The sequence below is a fragment of the Manihot esculenta genome, chromosome 15 (genome assembly GCF_001659605.2).
Source record: "Manihot esculenta cultivar AM560-2 chromosome 15, M.esculenta_v8, whole genome shotgun sequence".
Classification (NCBI taxonomy): domain Eukaryota; kingdom Viridiplantae; phylum Streptophyta; class Magnoliopsida; order Malpighiales; family Euphorbiaceae; genus Manihot; species Manihot esculenta.
This window is the reverse complement of record NC_035175.2, coordinates 2,590,951-2,608,748: the sequence shown is the minus strand read 5'-3', so window position 1 is coordinate 2,608,748 and position 17,798 is coordinate 2,590,951. Positions and strand designations below refer to the sequence as shown.

The window sequence follows — 17,798 nt, the reverse complement described above, 5'->3', positions numbered from 1 at the left end:
ATTTAATTGGCAATCTGTATAGTTTTTATTTTAAATTCAATTGACTGTGATTTAACGTAATATTATTATATTGAATCACCTCAATCATTATTTTTTTTTGTTTTAGTAAATGCATATAGGCTTTTCTGATTTTTTCTTGAATCGCATAAACGTGATTTTTTTTTTAATTGTTAACACTCTTAGGCTTTAATTTGCTAAATATGGCCGTACCGATTACGAATAAAGGAGATTTCTTAATAGTTCATAGCCTTGTTTCTCAGGCGGAGAGTATATCCATAGAAAAGGAGCGATGCTTCTACTTGTGTCCATCAGATCTCTTTATTCAAATTGAATATGCTATCGAGTAGGACTTTTGGACTTTGCTAAATTTCTGTTTGGCATTTTTTTTCTTTTGCTGGGCTAGAGTTTGTTCTTTCTGTTTGATATATTATTTTGGGCCTTGGATCCGTTTCCATTCCTTTCTCTTTTATAAATGAAAATACTTTCACCTTCCAAAAAAAAAAATAGAGATTCTAGATTTCTCTCTTCCTCTAAAAGTAAAATTTTAGAGATTCTAGATTTCTCTCTTCACCCCCCGGAAGATTCTAGATTTCTCTTTCTCTATACAGATTATGAAATTTGTTAATGTTATTGTACCTTGCAGTTGAAACGTGTCGAAATGATGTTGTAAAATCGTGGCAAAATTTGAGATCGCTAAGTAGAAAATCCTGGCTCTGCTCAACGCGAAGAACACTAGTAAGTAAAAGTACACTTGGCCTCATCTTCTTTAATGGATTTGGCATCAACTAGTGGATCCGCATCTACCCACGTCACCAACTTCCTTAAATCAGTAGACACTGGGACAATCAAACCCATGTGGCCCATTAGCATTCTTGAACTAAATATAGATGACGTGGATCAAAAATATCCTCTACTTCTCTTGTCCTCTTGGTCTATATATACCTGCATCCCCTCACCAGCTTCGATCACTACTCATCGGAGAATTGTAAATTATACACTTTCTTCTAACAAAAGCTCTCTTTCCACTGTCTATAATTTGTTAACATCATGGCCGGAGCAACAGCATTGCAAGCCGCAGTCCTGGCAAGCCCAGCATTCCGTATTTCTAATCGAGCCAGGGTGAGCCACTTCTTTCCAACACCATACGTGCCTCAACTGCGACGAAGCTCCTACAGGATCAACACTTCAATAAAGTGCATGGCAGAGGTAAGCTTTAAACTTTTACGCTTCGTATAGGTGATATAGTTTGAGAGTTTATCAACCGCCTCATATGTTAATTTAACTCCATTACAGGGAGATGAGAAGTTGCAAGAGAAGCAGAAGATACAGCAAACTCAACCTGAACCTGTAACCACACCCCCTGCCTCTGCTGCTGCTGCAAAGGTACAGACAGGATTTCATTTTAATTGAATGGATATACCCTAAAATTAATATGTTTTTCTTATTTTAATTAATTGAGTAAATGGAGAAGATTACTGTAGTGATTGTATGCTAATGATCATTTGGCAGGTGAGCACGAAATTCTCGGACGTGTTGGCATTCAGTGGGCCAGCTCCAGAGAGGATTAACGGGAGACTGGCCATGATTGGGTTTGTTGCTGCCTTGGCAGTGGAGTTATCCAATGGCCAGGATGTGCTGGACCAGATATCCAACGGTGGAATCACATGGTTCTTGGGAACTAGTATCGTGCTCTCTCTCGCATCACTCATCCCCTTGTTCAAAGGCGTGAGTGTAGAGTCGAAATCAGATGGATTCATGACATCAGATGCGGAGCTGTGGAATGGGAGGTTCGCTATGTTGGGTTTGGTTGCATTGGCCTTCACAGAATATGTCAAGGGTGGGGCTCTTGTATAATTCTTCATCTAGCATGTATAGATAGCAAAATCAATCAACTAGGAGACGTTATTTTGTCTGTTTCCTTTCCTTTTTCTGTTCTTTTTTAATTTGGCTTTCATTTTGTAAGTGTAGCGTGTGTTGATGCGCAATAAATTTTCAGATAGCGTAACGTATATATAGTTAAATTATATTTAGATTAATTTTAATATTTTAATATTTTATAAAATTTATTTTAAATTAATTTAATTTATATTAAAAGTTAAATTCGTATAATACATTTAAAATTCTTCAAAATAATTAAAAATTTTGTTTAATGTGATTTAAATTCCATTATTTGATTATATATATTTTTATATTGTAATTATATTTTTTATTTTAAAATTAAAGTTTAGAAATTATAAAAATATTTTTAAGGTGGTTTTTATAATTAAAGATGATATTATGAATAATATTTTATTTTTTTATTATTTAATAATTTATTAAAAATTAATTTTTAATATTTTAATATAATTTTTTTATTTTTTTTAAAAATATAATTTTTTATATTTAATTTATTTATTAAAAAAATTTTATGTGGCTTTAAATTGAAATTGATTGAGCATTTATATTTTTAATTATATTAATTGATTAAAGATATAATAAAATAATTTTTATTTTATTATTTATATTTTTAACTACATTAATTAAATTAATTAATAGTATAATAAAATAACTTTTGATGTATTATTCTTTTTAGTAATATTTGTAAAATAAAAAGTCGACATAACAAGAAATTTTTAAATATTACAGTACAGTCAGTATTATATATTAAAATAATTTTTTTTATATTTTTTAATAATTAAAATATTAAAAAATTTTAGTTAATAAAAAATATTTTTAAAAAAATATTTTTAAAATATATTGTTTTTATTTTTAAGTTTTTGAAATTTTTATTACAAATTTTATATATAAATTTTTTGATAAATTTTATTTTTCAAGTTAAAATTAAGTAACATAAAATAAATTTTTTAAAAATATTTTTTAAATAGAAATTATTTTATGCAAATAATCTCCAAATTTTTGTAAAAATAGTTTAAATTGTTCTATAACATCAGAATTCTGAAAAATGATATACAAATGAATATTAATCTTCAATTTACCGTATGTTCGCTGTAGCCAATCTCCATACACTGAAATTTGTTTTTTTTTTTTTTTGAATCAGATTACATAACTTCAATAGAAACCTAAGTTTAAAATTTTCAATACAAAAATAAATTTTCTATTTAATCTATTCAAATATTCAGAACCTACTAGCCTATTCATTTGCATCCACACAAGACAAATTCAAGAAAAGAGGCTAAATTCTTTTTAAGTTTTAAAAGATATGGCATACCCAATTTTTGAATTTAACAACACTAATTACAAAAAACACAGTATTCAAAATTGATTTTAAAAATTCACTTATTGTTATGTTAACTTTTAATTGAAACGATATGCATCCTAAATTTCCACACCAGTCCAGGAAAGTTAATGTATGATACAACTGAGAAGGTGAAGTATACTTGAAACATAATTATATTCTCGAGTGTAGATAACTGGTTTTTCAATAAATCAGTTACGACATCCATTTTTTTTTTCAACTACGACTCTAACTCAAGTCCATAAAAGTTTACAACGAAATATTTTGGCCTGTCTGTCGGCAAAATACGGAAGTACCCAAAGCAGACATTTCTCAACATTCAGCAATCATTAAGGATAAAAGTACAAGGATAACAAACCTCGAAATGCATCCGCTTTGCATCAGGGTTGAAGGCTTAATCTACCAAGGTAAAGAAGAACCGTGCCAGACTGAGCAAAAGAAATGTAGAATCTGTAAACTGGAATTGCATTCTTATTAATACATTTTTGAGTCCTCTACAATTTTCCAAGCATATAAACAGGAAAGAATGAGACAAATACCCTTTTCCACTTATACAGAACAATGGAGTATGAAACGTATCTTTGGCCGGATGCATTTCACTGCAACAATACACGTCAAGCAACGCATGTTGATCCAACTTTCCATTTTGATGCTTGTCAAACTCCCCCGGACAACCCCACCGCCCAAAGTCATTTAGTTCTGCAGCAAAATAGCTCACTGTAAAGAAATAACATCACAGACGAGTGACGACAGGAACAATTAACACACACAAATCAAAATAATTGAGGTCTGCTTAGCTTCTGGAGGTAATTCCTGGTTCGGATTATAGGTTCACAATTACACCATTCCCTTGGTGTTAAAAAAATTAACGATAATATGATTAGGCCCACAATGACTACTTGGCTTACAGCTGCCAAGAAACGGATTTCATAAGTAAACAGATATACACAAAACCATCCTAGTTGTTTCCGGTGGCCCATGCTGGGGAGGCAGCTCTATTCTTTTAGCAACCCATCTTCCATTAGTCGCTTGAGAAATTTTAGTTCATTGCACAGTGCTGCTATGAGTTTATACTCTTATATTTTTCGGTATTCTAAATTTCTATAGTGAAGCAGCTGAGGCGAATTGAGCACAAGTGCCTGAGATGGCAACATGGTCTACACATAGCAGCGAGGAATTACTTCACCAAAAAGAAAATGAAAATTACTTGACCACAAATATAATAACGCCTCATGTACCCTTCACTCTGATGTCAAGTTTAGAAAATTACACTATTATCATTCTTGAACTTACCCAGGACAAGTCCCTTTTCTGTTTGACACCTAATTCAATAACTAGGGGTTCCAGCTGCTCCACCTGCTATCTTGTACAATTTCACCGAGCACCTGTCAAGATCTCATGATTTGTCTCTGCGAGCAGGTGTTGATTTCACAAATTTTAGTTTATTCTTTCAATGGATTAAAGCTGGTTTTCAAATGATTGGAAGAAAGAATCAACAGAATTGGGAACCACATCCAGCCCATTTTTTATTAATGCAATCCAAAAATCCTGCACAAATTTGGACATTTGCTGCAACAACAATTCAGTAATGGGACAAAAATAAGGACTCACATTTGCTGCTTCCACAAGGATTCACATCTTTTTTATAGTGGCTCAATGACTGAAACTAAGTGCAGTAAGTATACAAGTTGTGGCAATGCAACAAAAAGTGAACTAGAACTTCAAGATTTCTTCCTTCTAAAGAATATAAAGCAGATCTAGACACTTACTTCCACTGATAAGTCAGCAGGAAACAAATTTATGGTACCGGGATAAAAGCTGAATCCACTGAAGAACAAGCACACAGCAAAACATCGGCATTAGTGATGTAATAGGAACCATACGTACTAAGCAAAATAGTAATTGCAACAACTATTGCCAACAAGCATATAGGGAAAATGGCAGATTACAATCAAATAAAGTTTGAGTCATAAGCACACAAAATATCTGAATTTTGTTTTCTCCTTTATTTATTTATTTATTTTCCTGTTTTGGGTTTGGGGTGAAAGAGAAGGAAGGAAGGAGATGCAGGAAAAATTACCAGTAGGTCAAAGCCAACCGCCAAATGTATGGAGTGAAGAACTCCTCTGGATGAGTCTCTTCTTCATATGAGAAATGTAATTGAGTTAACATCCGTCCAAATAAAATCATCTGAATTTCATAAAAATGACAAATGTAATCCCTAAATATAATACATCCAGATTCTCAAGTCAGGCAAAACTGCTAATTTCCAAAATGATTTTGCTTTCAACTTCATTCCTTCACCTCGCCATAGTCGACAATTAATAATTACAAGCTGGAGGACTTTCTCTACTGACCATTCCCCATCTTCAGCGTGTCCATCTATGCGACTATTGAAAAAATCTAAAACCTGTAAAGTCACAAGTTTCAAAGATAATTAAAAACACAATAAAATAGCATTATTGAGGTATTGGAAAAGCTAAGAAAACAGCTATAACAATATCTACTTCAGTTTTGCCTGAATAATTACATTAAAAGGAGATGAAAAAAATTTATTTGGAAAAAAAAGAGATAGAGAGCGGGCAAGAGAACATACCATGCAAATATTTTCAGTCAATTCATTGAAGCGTGGGTGGTTCTTGAATGGCTGAAAAACCTCCTGCCTGTGCATTATAGCATAAACAACCTGCCACAAAACATAAAATAAGAAATGTTGGAATATTTAACATGATTTTGAGCTTACAAGGAAAACAAATACAAAATGCGGAGTCTACCCATGAAACGATACCTCAGATTGCATGGCAGTGCGTAAGCCAAAATTGCATTTAATATTTCAAGGACGATTCTCAGGGAGTCAATGTAAATGTGCAACTCAGCAGACTACGAGAAAAAATAATCCAGCAAGTTTAATAGGAAAGAACATAAGGGGAGATCCAAGTAGCATATTAAAACTACTTTGATAATACCAAATCACATAAATGATCAAAATGACTACAAGATCTTCAGCAACGCTGCCATCAACTAAACCACTCTTTCCTATCTTGTCATCTATCCTTTCTGCAAGCTTGTTGTACCTGAAAATGCAACATCACTTTGAAGAAACAGTGAAAGGATAGTGCCAGAAAATGAAAAGCAACAACAGAGTGAAGAAGTCATCATGATTGGTAAAAGTGCAGAAAAAGAAGCCAAACAGAAGTAACATGCTTGCGAGACAGCATCTAGAAAAGGCTAACTAGTCTCTGTGATGCATAAGCACTCAAACAGTGGACATGAGGAGCCACGTTTGCCAAAGTTGCTAGACAAGTTGAATGTAGATAGAGATCCTGTCATAAAATTTAGAGTTTCAAAGAGCTATGTAAATTTACCTAACAAGAATTCAACCTCTGAAACTTATGTACTTCTTATATGAGAACATGATCGACATCCACCATATCAAGATATAAATTGTCATACCCTCAGCTTAGACAGGTTATATTTCATAATCCTTATAAGAATTATGACCATTAGGGAACCAAGAGATGTCTAATGAAGAAGGTGCTCTTGATACCATGGAACACAAGGCAGTATCTGGAGGAATTGGCAGAAAATAAAGAAATATAATACAATCCTTGACAATAAGTCAAACATTGAGCAACAGAATTTATCCTTACCATCTTGTGAATGCTTGCATTAAAAGAAGAATCTTGACTCAGTATAATTAGTATAATCAACGAGATGTATATATGATTCAACGTTCTCTTTGAAGTACTGTATATTGTCTCTGGAATGGGCATCAGCTGTAGGTAAATAAGCCATTATCAGGCTACACTTCACTAAAGCAATCGCAAAAGTAACTAAGATATTCCACATGATCAACAAATCAAAGAATTTTGCTGATCTCAGTTACATAACAGAACCACAAATATCTAAGCTTCACTTAACAGCCTCCTCCCGAAGAGGCATCCTTTTCCACACTAATCTAAATTTGAAATTTTAAGAAAAAAAAAGAGGAAAATCAGGGAAATATTCTGTTGGTTTTTCATACCAATATATCCATATCTGTTCGCACTAAAACATACTCCAAACAGTCAGAATTTCCATGCATCAATGTGTGAAGTAATAGGACTCTAGTTTCATCACACAAGCACCTGCATAGGAAAATTTTCCATGCAACATTATAAGAGACGGAACAGAAAGTTCAAAACATATTTGTGAGGCAACCAACAAAAATAAGAACAAGAAACAAGTTTAGTAGCTAGGAATCCAAGAAAAATGCAAATATAGTAGTAGAAGCAGCTAAATAAATGTTAATTAATTTATTTCTTCCACTTCTCTCTCTCTCTCTCTCACACACACAAATGGGAAAAAAAAGCTAAGCAGATAGTAGAAATCAACTTATTTCTTCTAATTCCGCCACGTTTGTGTGTGTGTGTATTACCATCCAGGATCCATGAAGATATAGAGAAGCATATATACTATCATGCTATAACTAAATGTAAAACTATACAAAGATGATACTTCAATTCAAAATTAAAAAAGAAAAAAAGGAGAAAGAAGGAGATGCTGATGCTGATGATACATACATGCCAAGAGTATCAAATAGAGATGCAAATGGTAATCTCACAAGCCACCCATTGTGTGTTTTCCCCTCAATATCTACACAATCGACTGCAAAGAAGGTACTTCAATAGAAACAAAGCTTAACATGCCGGCAAAAACTCTTAACAAAAGAATTTAGAAAGATAGAAGAGGGGAGAGGATCTCACGTTCAATATTCCTTGCATTTTCTAATGCTTTGGAGTAAGGAAGGTCAGAGAAATATGTATTTGCTTTGGGAAGAGAATCTGACGCAGCACTGTCATCACTTGTGTCTGTTATAGGGTCGTCACCAACCATGCATTTATGGTAATAATTAAGTATAAGCAAGACTTGAAGACTGCAGTCAGCCAATGGATTTCTTTTGCCTACAACATTTGAGCTGACTAAATAATTGAGTGGCACTGGCAGGAACATAAAAGTAGCTGCAAGTCAAACGTACAATGTTAATGTAAGCATCAAAGACATTAACAATTGTACCCAAATTTTAAAGTTAGTAATATAAGAAGCATCTACGTAGTGCATGAAAGCTACCAACAGAAGGAGATTGTCATGGGGGAAATGTCAGAGAGATATATGCTCAACTTCAATTCTAGGAATAAAATACATGAAATTCATATAGATGCATTGGACGAAGGAGATCTTTTCATCACCGGAGTTTTCACTTTCACAACCCACTGAGATCCACGATAGCAAACCACCAAGACAGTAACCTTAATATTCCAAATGACCTGAGCTCTGCCCAAGATGGGCAGCAGTTCTCCTTTTCTAGCCCTACAACGTTGAATAACCAAACACCTATCTCTCTTAATCCCTCGCCAAGCCTGGCAGGGAATACTCCCACCATGACCCTGTCTAACCAAGACATTCAAACCATGGCTCTCCAGCTACAAACCACTGCTCACTGGTTGGGGCAGATAATGCAACAAAGGGGACTTAGCACCCCAGTAAACGCACTCCCAGTAGTGGAGGAACCCAGAACCGATGAACCCCAACCTACCTCTGCCCGCCTCCAAACTAACAACCACAATGCCGGAGAAGGGGAAGAACCGGAGGCCCGAATCCATGGGAGAAGGGCAAGAGAGTGGATAGAAAATGAAGAGGTGAATGACTATTCTGCTGAAACAACCAAGGAAACGGGAACTGAAACAGAGGAGGAAGAATGTAGTTTGGGCAAAAGATCCAGCCCGGAAGACGAGAAAATGAACCAAAAGCTGAAAAGGTTGAAGGAGCAGCTCCTAGCCGAGCTAGGTAAGAAAGATCAGAGTCAAACCTCCTTGCCTACTTCTTCTCCCTTCTCAAAGTTAATGCAGCAGGAGACCGTTCCCAAAAAGTTTATGATGCCGCCGATGGCGGCCTATAATGGGGCTGGTAACCCGAGAGAGCATGTCATGAACTATAAGACCTTCATGGAGTTGCAAACTCTGTCAGATGCTCTGATGTGCAAGGTGTTCCCAACAACGCTCTCGGGACCAGCGAGGGCATGGTTCAACAGCCTGGAGGCCGGAAGCATTCAAAGTTTCGGAGATCTGGCCACCCGCTTCATTAGCCGGTTTGTAGCCGGGGTGCCAGCAGATAGGAAGACGAGCTATCTGGAAACAGTGAGACAAAAAGTTGGTGAATCCCTCAGAGAGTATGTCGCCCGTTTCAATACGGAGGCCCTGCAGATTCCTGAGCTTAACGAAGGAAGGGCGGTAGAGGCCATGCAAAAGGGAACAACCTCTGCCGAGTTCTTTGGCTCTCTGAGCAGGAAACCTCCGACCTCACTGGCCGAGTTGATGATGAGGGCGGAAAAGTATATAAGGCAGGATGACGCCTTAGTAACGAGTAGATTTGCCAAAGGGGTGGAAGGAAAAGAGAAAGCCCCGGAGGAAGGGAGGTCGGAGAAACACGAGAAGAAGCGTGGAAAGAGGCCTGAGCCGTACAAGCAGGCCTAGGAAAGAAGGGATCAAAGGCCTCCTCCTCCTCGGGTTCTCGAACCAAGAGTGCTCCCTCCTTGGGTCCCGGAGAAACCGACTCCATTAAATGCGTCCAGAGCCGAGGTGCTCATGGCTGTCCAGGATAAGGAGTTTCTCCAGTGGCCCACACCTTTGAAGTCGGAAGCAGATCAGAGGAATCCTGATAAGTATTGTCAATACCACCGGACGCATGGCCACGATACAAATAACTGTTTTCAGTTAATCGCGGAGATTGAAAGATTGATAAAAAGGGGGCATCTCAAAAATTTTGTGAAGAAACCGGAGGGGCAGAGGCCTCAACCCGGTCCGGCAGCCCAGATGCCCAGGAGAACTGGAGCTGGACCAGTGAATGATGGGTCCAGTGGGACTATTAATATGATTGTTGGAGGAATTGGAGGACGGATGAACCGTCGAGGAAAGAAGAGAAACCGGGAAGGGGAGACCAGCAATGGCGAGGTTATGCAGATCGTTGAACACTCTCCCATGACCATCGCTTTCTCTTCGGAGGATGCACAGGGCATTCAGATGCCCCATGATGACGCGCTTGTCATTGAAGCAGTCATTCATAATTTTCGGGTGAAGAAGGTTTTGGTGGATGATGGGAGTAAGGTCAATTTATTGCCATATCGGGTTTTCCAGCAGATGGGAATCCCAGAGGAACAGCTGGTTCGGGACCAGTCACCCATCAAAGGGATAGGAGGAGCACCGGTACTTGTGGAAGGGAAGGTGAAGTTGGCCCTTACCTTGGGAGAAGCACCCAGAGCTCGCACCCATCATGAGGTGTTTTTGGTGGTCAAACTCCCACTAAGCTACAATGCGATTTTGGGGAGGCTGGCGTTGTTCAACTTCGAAGCTGTCACTAGCATCAGGTATCTGGCACTCAAGTTCCCAACGGAAGGAGGAGTGGGAATGGTCCGGGGCAGCCAGGAAGAAGCAAGGGCAGTATACTTGGCCACAGTGACGGAACCGAACTCAACCGGAGAAGCGCTTGATTTGGAAGTTTTGGAGGTCAGGGATGAGACAAAGGAAGCCCGGACAGAACCCGTAGGAGAGCTGGAGACCTTCTCTCTATCAGAAGAAGAAGCGAGTAAGGTCTTCAGTCTCAATGCCGGCCTCACCAAAGAACAAAAAGGTGAAGCCATGGCCCTGATCCGAAGTCACTCGCCGACCTTCGCATGGAAGCCCTCAGACATGCCGGGAATTGACCCCAAAGTGATGACACACCGATTGAATGTCCTCCCCGAGGCCAAGCCTGTAAAGCAGAAGAAGAGAGTAGTGGGAAGAGAAAAGCAGCAAGCCACCCGGGAGGAAGTGCAGAAGCTAGAAGAGGCAGGTTTTATTAGGGAAGTTATGTACCCACAGTGGTTGGCCAATCCTGTGTTAGTCAAAAAAGCCAATGGCAAATACAGGATGTGTATAGATTTTACCGACCTGAATAAGGCCTGCCCTAAAGATTGTTACCCCCTCCCCGATATTAATAAGATGGTCGACTCGACGGCCGGCTTTGATTATATGTCTTCTTTGGATGCTATGTCTGGTTACCACCAAATCCCAATGGAAAAGACGGATGAGGAGAAGACCTCATTTATAACTGAAGACGGGACTTACTACTACAGAGCTATGCCCTTCGGATTAAGAAACGCCGGGGCAACTTACCAACGATTAATGAATAAAATCTTTAAGAACCAGATCGGTAGGAATGTAGAAGTGTATGTGGATGACATGGTGGTTAAAAGTTCAACTTTTCAACAACACATAACGGATTTAAAGGAGATATTTGGGGTATTAGATCAATACAGGATGAAGTTGAATCCAGCAAAGTGTGCTTTCTTCATCCGGGGAGGAAAGTTCTTGGGATACATGGTGAGTGGAAAAGGCATTGAGCCCAATCCGGAGAAGGTGGAAGCCATATTAAATATGCCAGAGCCGACCTGTGTAAGGGACGTCCAGAGATTAATCGGGAGAGTGGTGGCGCTTCACCGATTTATGTCAAGGTCGGCAGAAAAGTGTTTGCCATTCTTCAAAAAATTGAGGAAGGTCCCGAATTTTGAATGGACAGAAGACTGCCAAAAAGCCTTCACAGAGCTTAAGGAATACCTCAGCTCGCCTCACGTGCTCAGCAGCCCCATAAAAGGGGAAGAACTCCTGATATACTTGGCAGCCTCAGAGCAAGCAGTCAGCGCAGTACTAGTAAGAGTGGAAGAAGGGGAGCAGAAACCTGTTTTCTACGTCAGCAAGGTACTCAGAGACACTGAGGTCAGATACTCAAACATTGAAAAATTGGCGTATGCCTTGTTGTTAGCAGTCCGAAAATTCAAAGTTTATCTGGAAGGCCACCAAGGAGTTGTGATGACGGACCAACCTTTAAAGAAGATCATACGTAGGCCGGAAAATTCAGGACGGATGTTAGCATGGTTCGTGGAAATCAGCCCTTACTGTCTGGAGTACCGACCTCGGACAGCTATAAAATCTCAAGCGCTGGCTGACTTCATAGCAGAATGCTCATTCAACGAGGAGAAGGAAGGATCATCCTCGGAGATACCAAGAAAAGAAGGAGAGGGAGAGCTTTCCCAAGAGTCCAGCTGGAAGCTATATGTAGACGGAGCATCAGGCTCTGAGGGCAGTGGCGCTGGGATAATACTTAAGGGGCCAGAGGGCTTTAAAGTCTGTTATGCCTTACGGCTAGAATTCAAAGCTTCTAATAATGTGGCCGAATATGAAGCCTTGGTGAACGGAATGTTGGTAGCTTTGGAAATAGGGGTAACCGACCTCGAAGTAAATAGTGACTCTCAGCTGGTAATCAACCAGGTGACGGGAGTATATCAGGCCAGAGATCCCATCATGCAGAGTTATCTTGATAAAGTAAAAACGGTGGAAGCCGACCTCACGAGCCGAGGAGTTATTACGAGATTTCAGAGGATACCTCGAGATGAAAATGAGGAGGCAGACCTGCTTAGTCGACTGACCAAAGAAGAGTTAGAGCAGCTCCCTGATGAAGTATACATACAGCATGTCAGCACACCTGCTTTCAAGAAGACAAACACAGTACTGCAGGTGGAGCAGGGCCCAACTTGGATGACTCCATACCTGAGATACTTGGAAAAGGGTGAACTCCCCGAAGATACAGTTGAAGCCAAAAAGATAGCAGCTCGAGCTGCCAATTACCAAGTAATAAGGGGAACTTTATACAGAAAAGGGAAGTCCAGCCCATGGCTCCGGTGTGTGAGTCCGGAAGAAGCTGCAAAGGTAATGGAGGAAATACATAGAGGCCTATGTGGGGCTCACGAGGGAGCAGGGACATTAGCTAACAAAATATTCAGGCAAGGATACTACTGGCCCACTGTTAAAAAAGAAGCAGAGGAGTTTGTCCGGAGGTGTGACGTATGTCAGAGATTTGCTAATGCCATCAGGACCCCTGCCACTCCTCAAGCAAGCATATCCAGTCCATGGCCTTTCTCACAATGGGGAATTGACATCCTGGGACCTTTCCCCAAGACTACGGGGCAAAGGAAATTCGTAGTGGTGGCTGTGGAATATTTCTCGAAATGGCTAGAGGCAGAAACAATAGCCACAATCACAGCTCGCAAGATGATAGATTTCGTATGGGGACATATCATCTGCAGATTTGGCATACCAATAGTACTTATCTCAGACAACGGCAGACAATTTGACTGCAGCACTTTCAGAGCCTTTACGACGAACATGGGCATATGGCATAAGTTCTCCTCCGTGACTCATCCCCAGACTAATGGCCAAACGGAAGTCACTAATAGAGCTATCCTTCAAGGATTAAAGAAACGGCTGGATGGCGCAAAGGAGAATTGGGCAGAAGAACTCAATAGCACTCTATGGGCACTCCGAACTACTCCCAGAGTGCCCACTCAAGAAACCCCGTTTGCACTTGCTTATGGCACAGAAGCTGTAGTCCCAGTTGAGTTGCAGATCCCCACTCATCGAGTTCAATTTGTTAGTGAGAACGCTAATGGGGACAAATTAAGAAGCAACCTAGATGCTCTTGAAGAAGTTAGGGAAGAAGCCCAAGTCCGAACTGCTGCTTATCAACAACTAGCGACAAGATATTACAATCAAAAGGTCAGAGAAAGAAGCTTGAAGGTGGGAGACCTGACTTTAAGAAACCTGGAAGCTACAGGAAAAAGAGCAGCCGCAGGCAAGCTAGCACCGACCTGGGAAGGTCCATTCAAGGTGACAAAAGAGGTTAAACCCGGGGTATACCGAATCGAAGATATGCAAGGAAACCCCGAGCCCCACGCTTGGAACATCCAGCACCTAAAAAGGTATTTTCCTTGAAATATTCGTAAAGAAAAACGTTGTATTTTGACAGACATGAGAAAATAAAAATTGTTTATACAATGTGATTATCTTTATGAATAACGTTCTACATGAAACAAGGCCTCAGCTAGGCACAAAACCAGCTGAGAGGACGAAGCGACAGTAAGGCCAATGAGCCTGAATTTTGTACAAACAACCGGCGAGGCCCCGAGGTCGTCCCGGAAATTCAAAGAAAAACAGGATCCCGTAAGATCTCCTGAAGTCAAAAACAACCGGCGAGGCCCCGAGGTCGTCCCGGAAATTCAAAGAAAAACAGGATCCCGTAAGATCTCCTGAAGTCAAAAACAACCGGCGAGGCCCCGAGGTCGTCCCGGAAATTCAAAGAAAAACAGGATCCCGTAAGATCTCCTGAAGTCAAAAACAACCGGCGAGGCCCCGAGGTCGTCCCGGAAATTCAAAGAAAAACAGGATCCCGTAAGATCTCCTGAAGTCAAAAACAACCGGCGAGGCCCCGAGGTCGTCCCGGAAATTCAAAGAAAAACAGGATCCCGTAAGATCTCCTGAAGTCAAAAACAACCGGCGAGGCCCCGAGGTCGTCCCGAAAATTCAAAGAAAAACAGGATCCCGTAAGATCTCCTGAAGTCAAAAACAACCGGCGAGGCCCCGAGGTCGTCCCGGAAATTCAAAGAAAAACAGGATCCCGTAAGATCTCCTGAAGTCAAAAACAACCGGCGAGGCCCCGAGGTCGTCCCGGAAATTCAAAGAAAAACAGGATCCCGTAAGATCTCCTGAAGTCAAAAACAACCGGCGAGGCCCCGAGGTCGTCCCGGAAATTCAAAGAAAACCAGAATCCCGTAAGATCTCCTAGGTCGGTGAAGGACTTAAGAGCCTCCCGAAAGGAAAAATTTCTCCACAGGAACAACTTATAAAATCCAATTCCGACCTCGGAAAGAGAAGAGCCCAGAGCTGTAAAAAAAAAAACAAAAAACAAAAAAAAAAAGGGGGTCGAGCTCCCAGCTCGGATAGACTTATATTCTTACAAAACTCAAGGTTGAGCTCTCAGCTCAGACCAGTATTCACAAAGGCCCAAGACCGAGCTCTCAGCTCGGATAGACTCATATCCTTAAAGGATCAAGATACGAAGGCCAAAGAGAAAGGCCGAGCTCCCTCCATAGAAAGACTCGTAAAATCCTTAGGAGGATAAAAAGGCTATAATCAAAGCCTAAATCAGTTTATCCGGAACAAATATACGAAGTCACAACCAAGAACGAAGGACTAAAAACCAAAAACTGACATGATAGTTGCCATTAAAACGGTATGAGATTTGATCTCTCAGACTATCAGCTGAGAGCTAAGCTCACAACTTAAGATTAATTCAGAGCTTATGAATGAAAATATGTAGTTTACATCACGAATACGAAAAGTAGAGATAAATGTCAAGAAATATGAAAAACAAGAAGGAAACTAATATTTCATTAATAGCTATTATAATTTATCTCTCCGGCGAGGCAGGCGGATAAATAGTCCTTAAAGGACTTACATCAGTAAGAACACCCTCGCCTGCATTATCTCTATTTACAACCACCTCCGAAGGAAGCTCGGTGTCCCTTGGGCCAGAGCTCTCAACATTAATAGTAGGGGCAACTTCTGACCCAAGGTGGAGGCCGTCTTTCTCAGAATCAGGATCATCCTCCTCCGACCCTATCTCGGATTCCCCTGATGAAGACTCAGCTGGCCGGTCTATGTTCCTCCGAGAATCTCCTCGGGGCAAAGGGAAATCATCCTCCCCGTATAGCACTGACTCGCCATCTGAGTCCACTTCGCGCCTACGAAGCTTGGCCAAAGGAATATCAGGAGCCTGTCTAGCTTCTCTTAAACCGCGATTGTAGCCAGTTACATACATGCGGTAGGCCTTATCAATGATAGCCTGTTTCATTTCACTAGAAGCTTTATACTCATCAAGATGTTCTTCACAAGCCTCGGCTACAAATTCCTCAAACTCAGAAGAGTCTTTGTAGTCCTGAAGATGAGCTTCACAGGCCTGATCAATTTTAACCTTCAGCTCATCAGACTCCTGATACTCCACTATATACTGTTCACGCTTCAGCTGAGCCTTCCCTTCGACATACTTTACCACCTCAAGCAGGGCTAAACATTTACGTTCCAAAGCCCTTACTTCATTTTTCAGCTGTTGTTGGCGAAGGTTGAACTCTTCAGCCGATGAAGACAGATCTTTGATACGTTCAGAACTTGTGCCTAATTCCTGCTCAAGGACCTCCACCCGGGCTAGGGCACTTTCCCTCTGAGCCTTCACCTCATTCAGGTGAGCTTGAAGCCCCTCAAAATCAGCCTTTAAGGCCTCATGTTGGCGCTGGACCTCGGCTTTTTGGCCAACAGCCTCATCCCTCTCCTGAAGGGCCGTTGTCATAGAGGACAGCTGTTTTACAACCTCTACACAACGAGCTTCCACTTCAGCTGCCCTCTCATCAGCCTCCTGGAGAACCCTGCGAGTACGAGACAGCTCTGATTCCAGGGATTTGCTATGCCCTGCCGCCTCAACCGCTCTGTCCTCAGCTTTTTTAGAGGCCTCCAGCGCAGAATGTAACTCCACCTGGAGAGACTGGATCTGCTCCCGGGCAGCTGCCAGGTGGCCCCTCGCGTCGCTGGTGGCAGTCAGGTTTTCATCGCGGCGCGCTTCTTCGATCCGGCGGTCCACGGACTCCCGGAGAGAGAGGTCACGGGCATCCACCTCCATAACCAGGCCTAACATCTAGTACGGAAGAACAATTGTCAAGAAAAGAAACGAAGCAAACTCAAAGAGAAGTGAAAAGAAAAAATAACTTACCATCAGAAGCATTTCTCCAATCGTAGATCCGAGCTCCTCACGAGAGCGAGATTGGAAGGACACCTGCTCCTTGGTAGAACTGGCCAAGTGACTAGTCAGGGCCAGAAGACGAGGATCTGAAGCCTCTGTTATCCCGCCGAACATCCGCTCTCGGAGAAGTGCGGCAACAGCAGAGGCCGGAGACTCAGAGGAAATGCTTGACAGGTCCAGAATGCTGTCAGTGGGGGACGACGAAGGAACAAAAGAAACACCCTTCCCCTTCCCAATGGTAGAAAGAGGTGGGGAAGGACCCGCAGCAGTCTTGGATTTCTTCCGAGCAGGAGATAGGACAGGCGTTCCAGAAGGGGTCGGACGCTTGCCCCCGGTCTTTGAGAGGACACCCTCAGATCCCTCAGGCTCAGTCCCCACAGGGGCAGGGGCACCTTCACCAGAAACCTCTGGGCTTTGATCCTCTAGGAGGATGATCTCCATCCCTGTTCCAGAGGTCTCCTTGTCTTCAACAGGGGACTTAAATTTCCCCCCTAACACCCCCTCAGTAGAATGGACGGCACCCTGCCCCACTTGTTCAGTAGCTTGGGTCTGCTCCACAATAGCTAGGGAAGTTCCCCCCACGACCTCTGAGGAGGCTGGAACGGATCTAGATCCTTCAGCAGGCGTCGAGGTTGAGCTCGACCCACCATGGCTAGATGGCCGAGCTGATTTGATGCTGCGAGAGCTCGGCTTGGAAGTTCGAGAAGAAGCTTTGACGGGAGGTCGGCTGACCTTCTTGGAGGAGGCGGCCTGAGCCAGCTCTGCAGCAATCTCAGTTACAGAACGCCCATCCCCAAAGGCGTCAAAAATTGCATGCATGTTCTCCCGAGACAGGTCAAAATTCTTGGGGAATTTGATGCCATCC

At 41.4% G+C, this 17,798-nt stretch overlaps 2 protein-coding genes across 24 annotated transcripts; one reads left to right on the top strand and one right to left on the bottom strand.

The window, feature by feature from the left end:
- The first annotated feature begins 956 nt into the window (after nucleotides 1-956).
- On the top strand, nucleotides 957-2,011 carry LOC110601083 (early light-induced protein, chloroplastic). Its single transcript, XM_021738094.2, has 3 exons — nucleotides 957-1,206; nucleotides 1,294-1,383; nucleotides 1,510-2,011. Exons 1-3 carry the CDS (start codon nucleotides 1,048-1,050, stop codon nucleotides 1,852-1,854), a joined length of 594 nt encoding a protein of 197 aa, XP_021593786.1. The 5' UTR covers nucleotides 957-1,047; the 3' UTR covers nucleotides 1,855-2,011.
- A 1,667-nt stretch (nucleotides 2,012-3,678) lies between these two features.
- On the bottom strand, nucleotides 3,679-8,441 carry LOC110601238 (dymeclin). Of its 23 annotated transcripts, XM_043951572.1 has the most exons (10): nucleotides 7,981-8,441; nucleotides 7,798-7,882; nucleotides 7,260-7,362; nucleotides 6,202-7,011; nucleotides 6,024-6,115; nucleotides 5,832-5,921; nucleotides 5,540-5,645; nucleotides 5,316-5,376; nucleotides 5,005-5,062; nucleotides 3,679-4,644 (listed from the first exon to the last, which is right to left on the bottom strand). In XM_043951572.1, the coding sequence occupies exons 5-10, from the start codon at nucleotides 6,033-6,035 to the stop codon at nucleotides 4,624-4,626; spliced, it is 348 nt and encodes a 115-aa protein (XP_043807507.1). In that variant the 5' UTR covers nucleotides 6,036-6,115; nucleotides 6,202-7,011; nucleotides 7,260-7,362; nucleotides 7,798-7,882; nucleotides 7,981-8,441; the 3' UTR covers nucleotides 3,679-4,623. The 23 variants fall into 23 exon arrangements, 11 of the variants coding, with proteins under 11 accessions (XP_043807507.1, XP_043807515.1, XP_043807512.1 ...); XM_043951580.1 differs by having other exon boundaries at nucleotides 3,679-3,934; nucleotides 6,024-7,011; XR_006348851.1 differs by having other exon boundaries at nucleotides 3,679-5,645; nucleotides 6,202-6,309; nucleotides 6,601-7,011.
- Nucleotides 8,442-17,798: the final 9,357 nt, after the last annotated feature.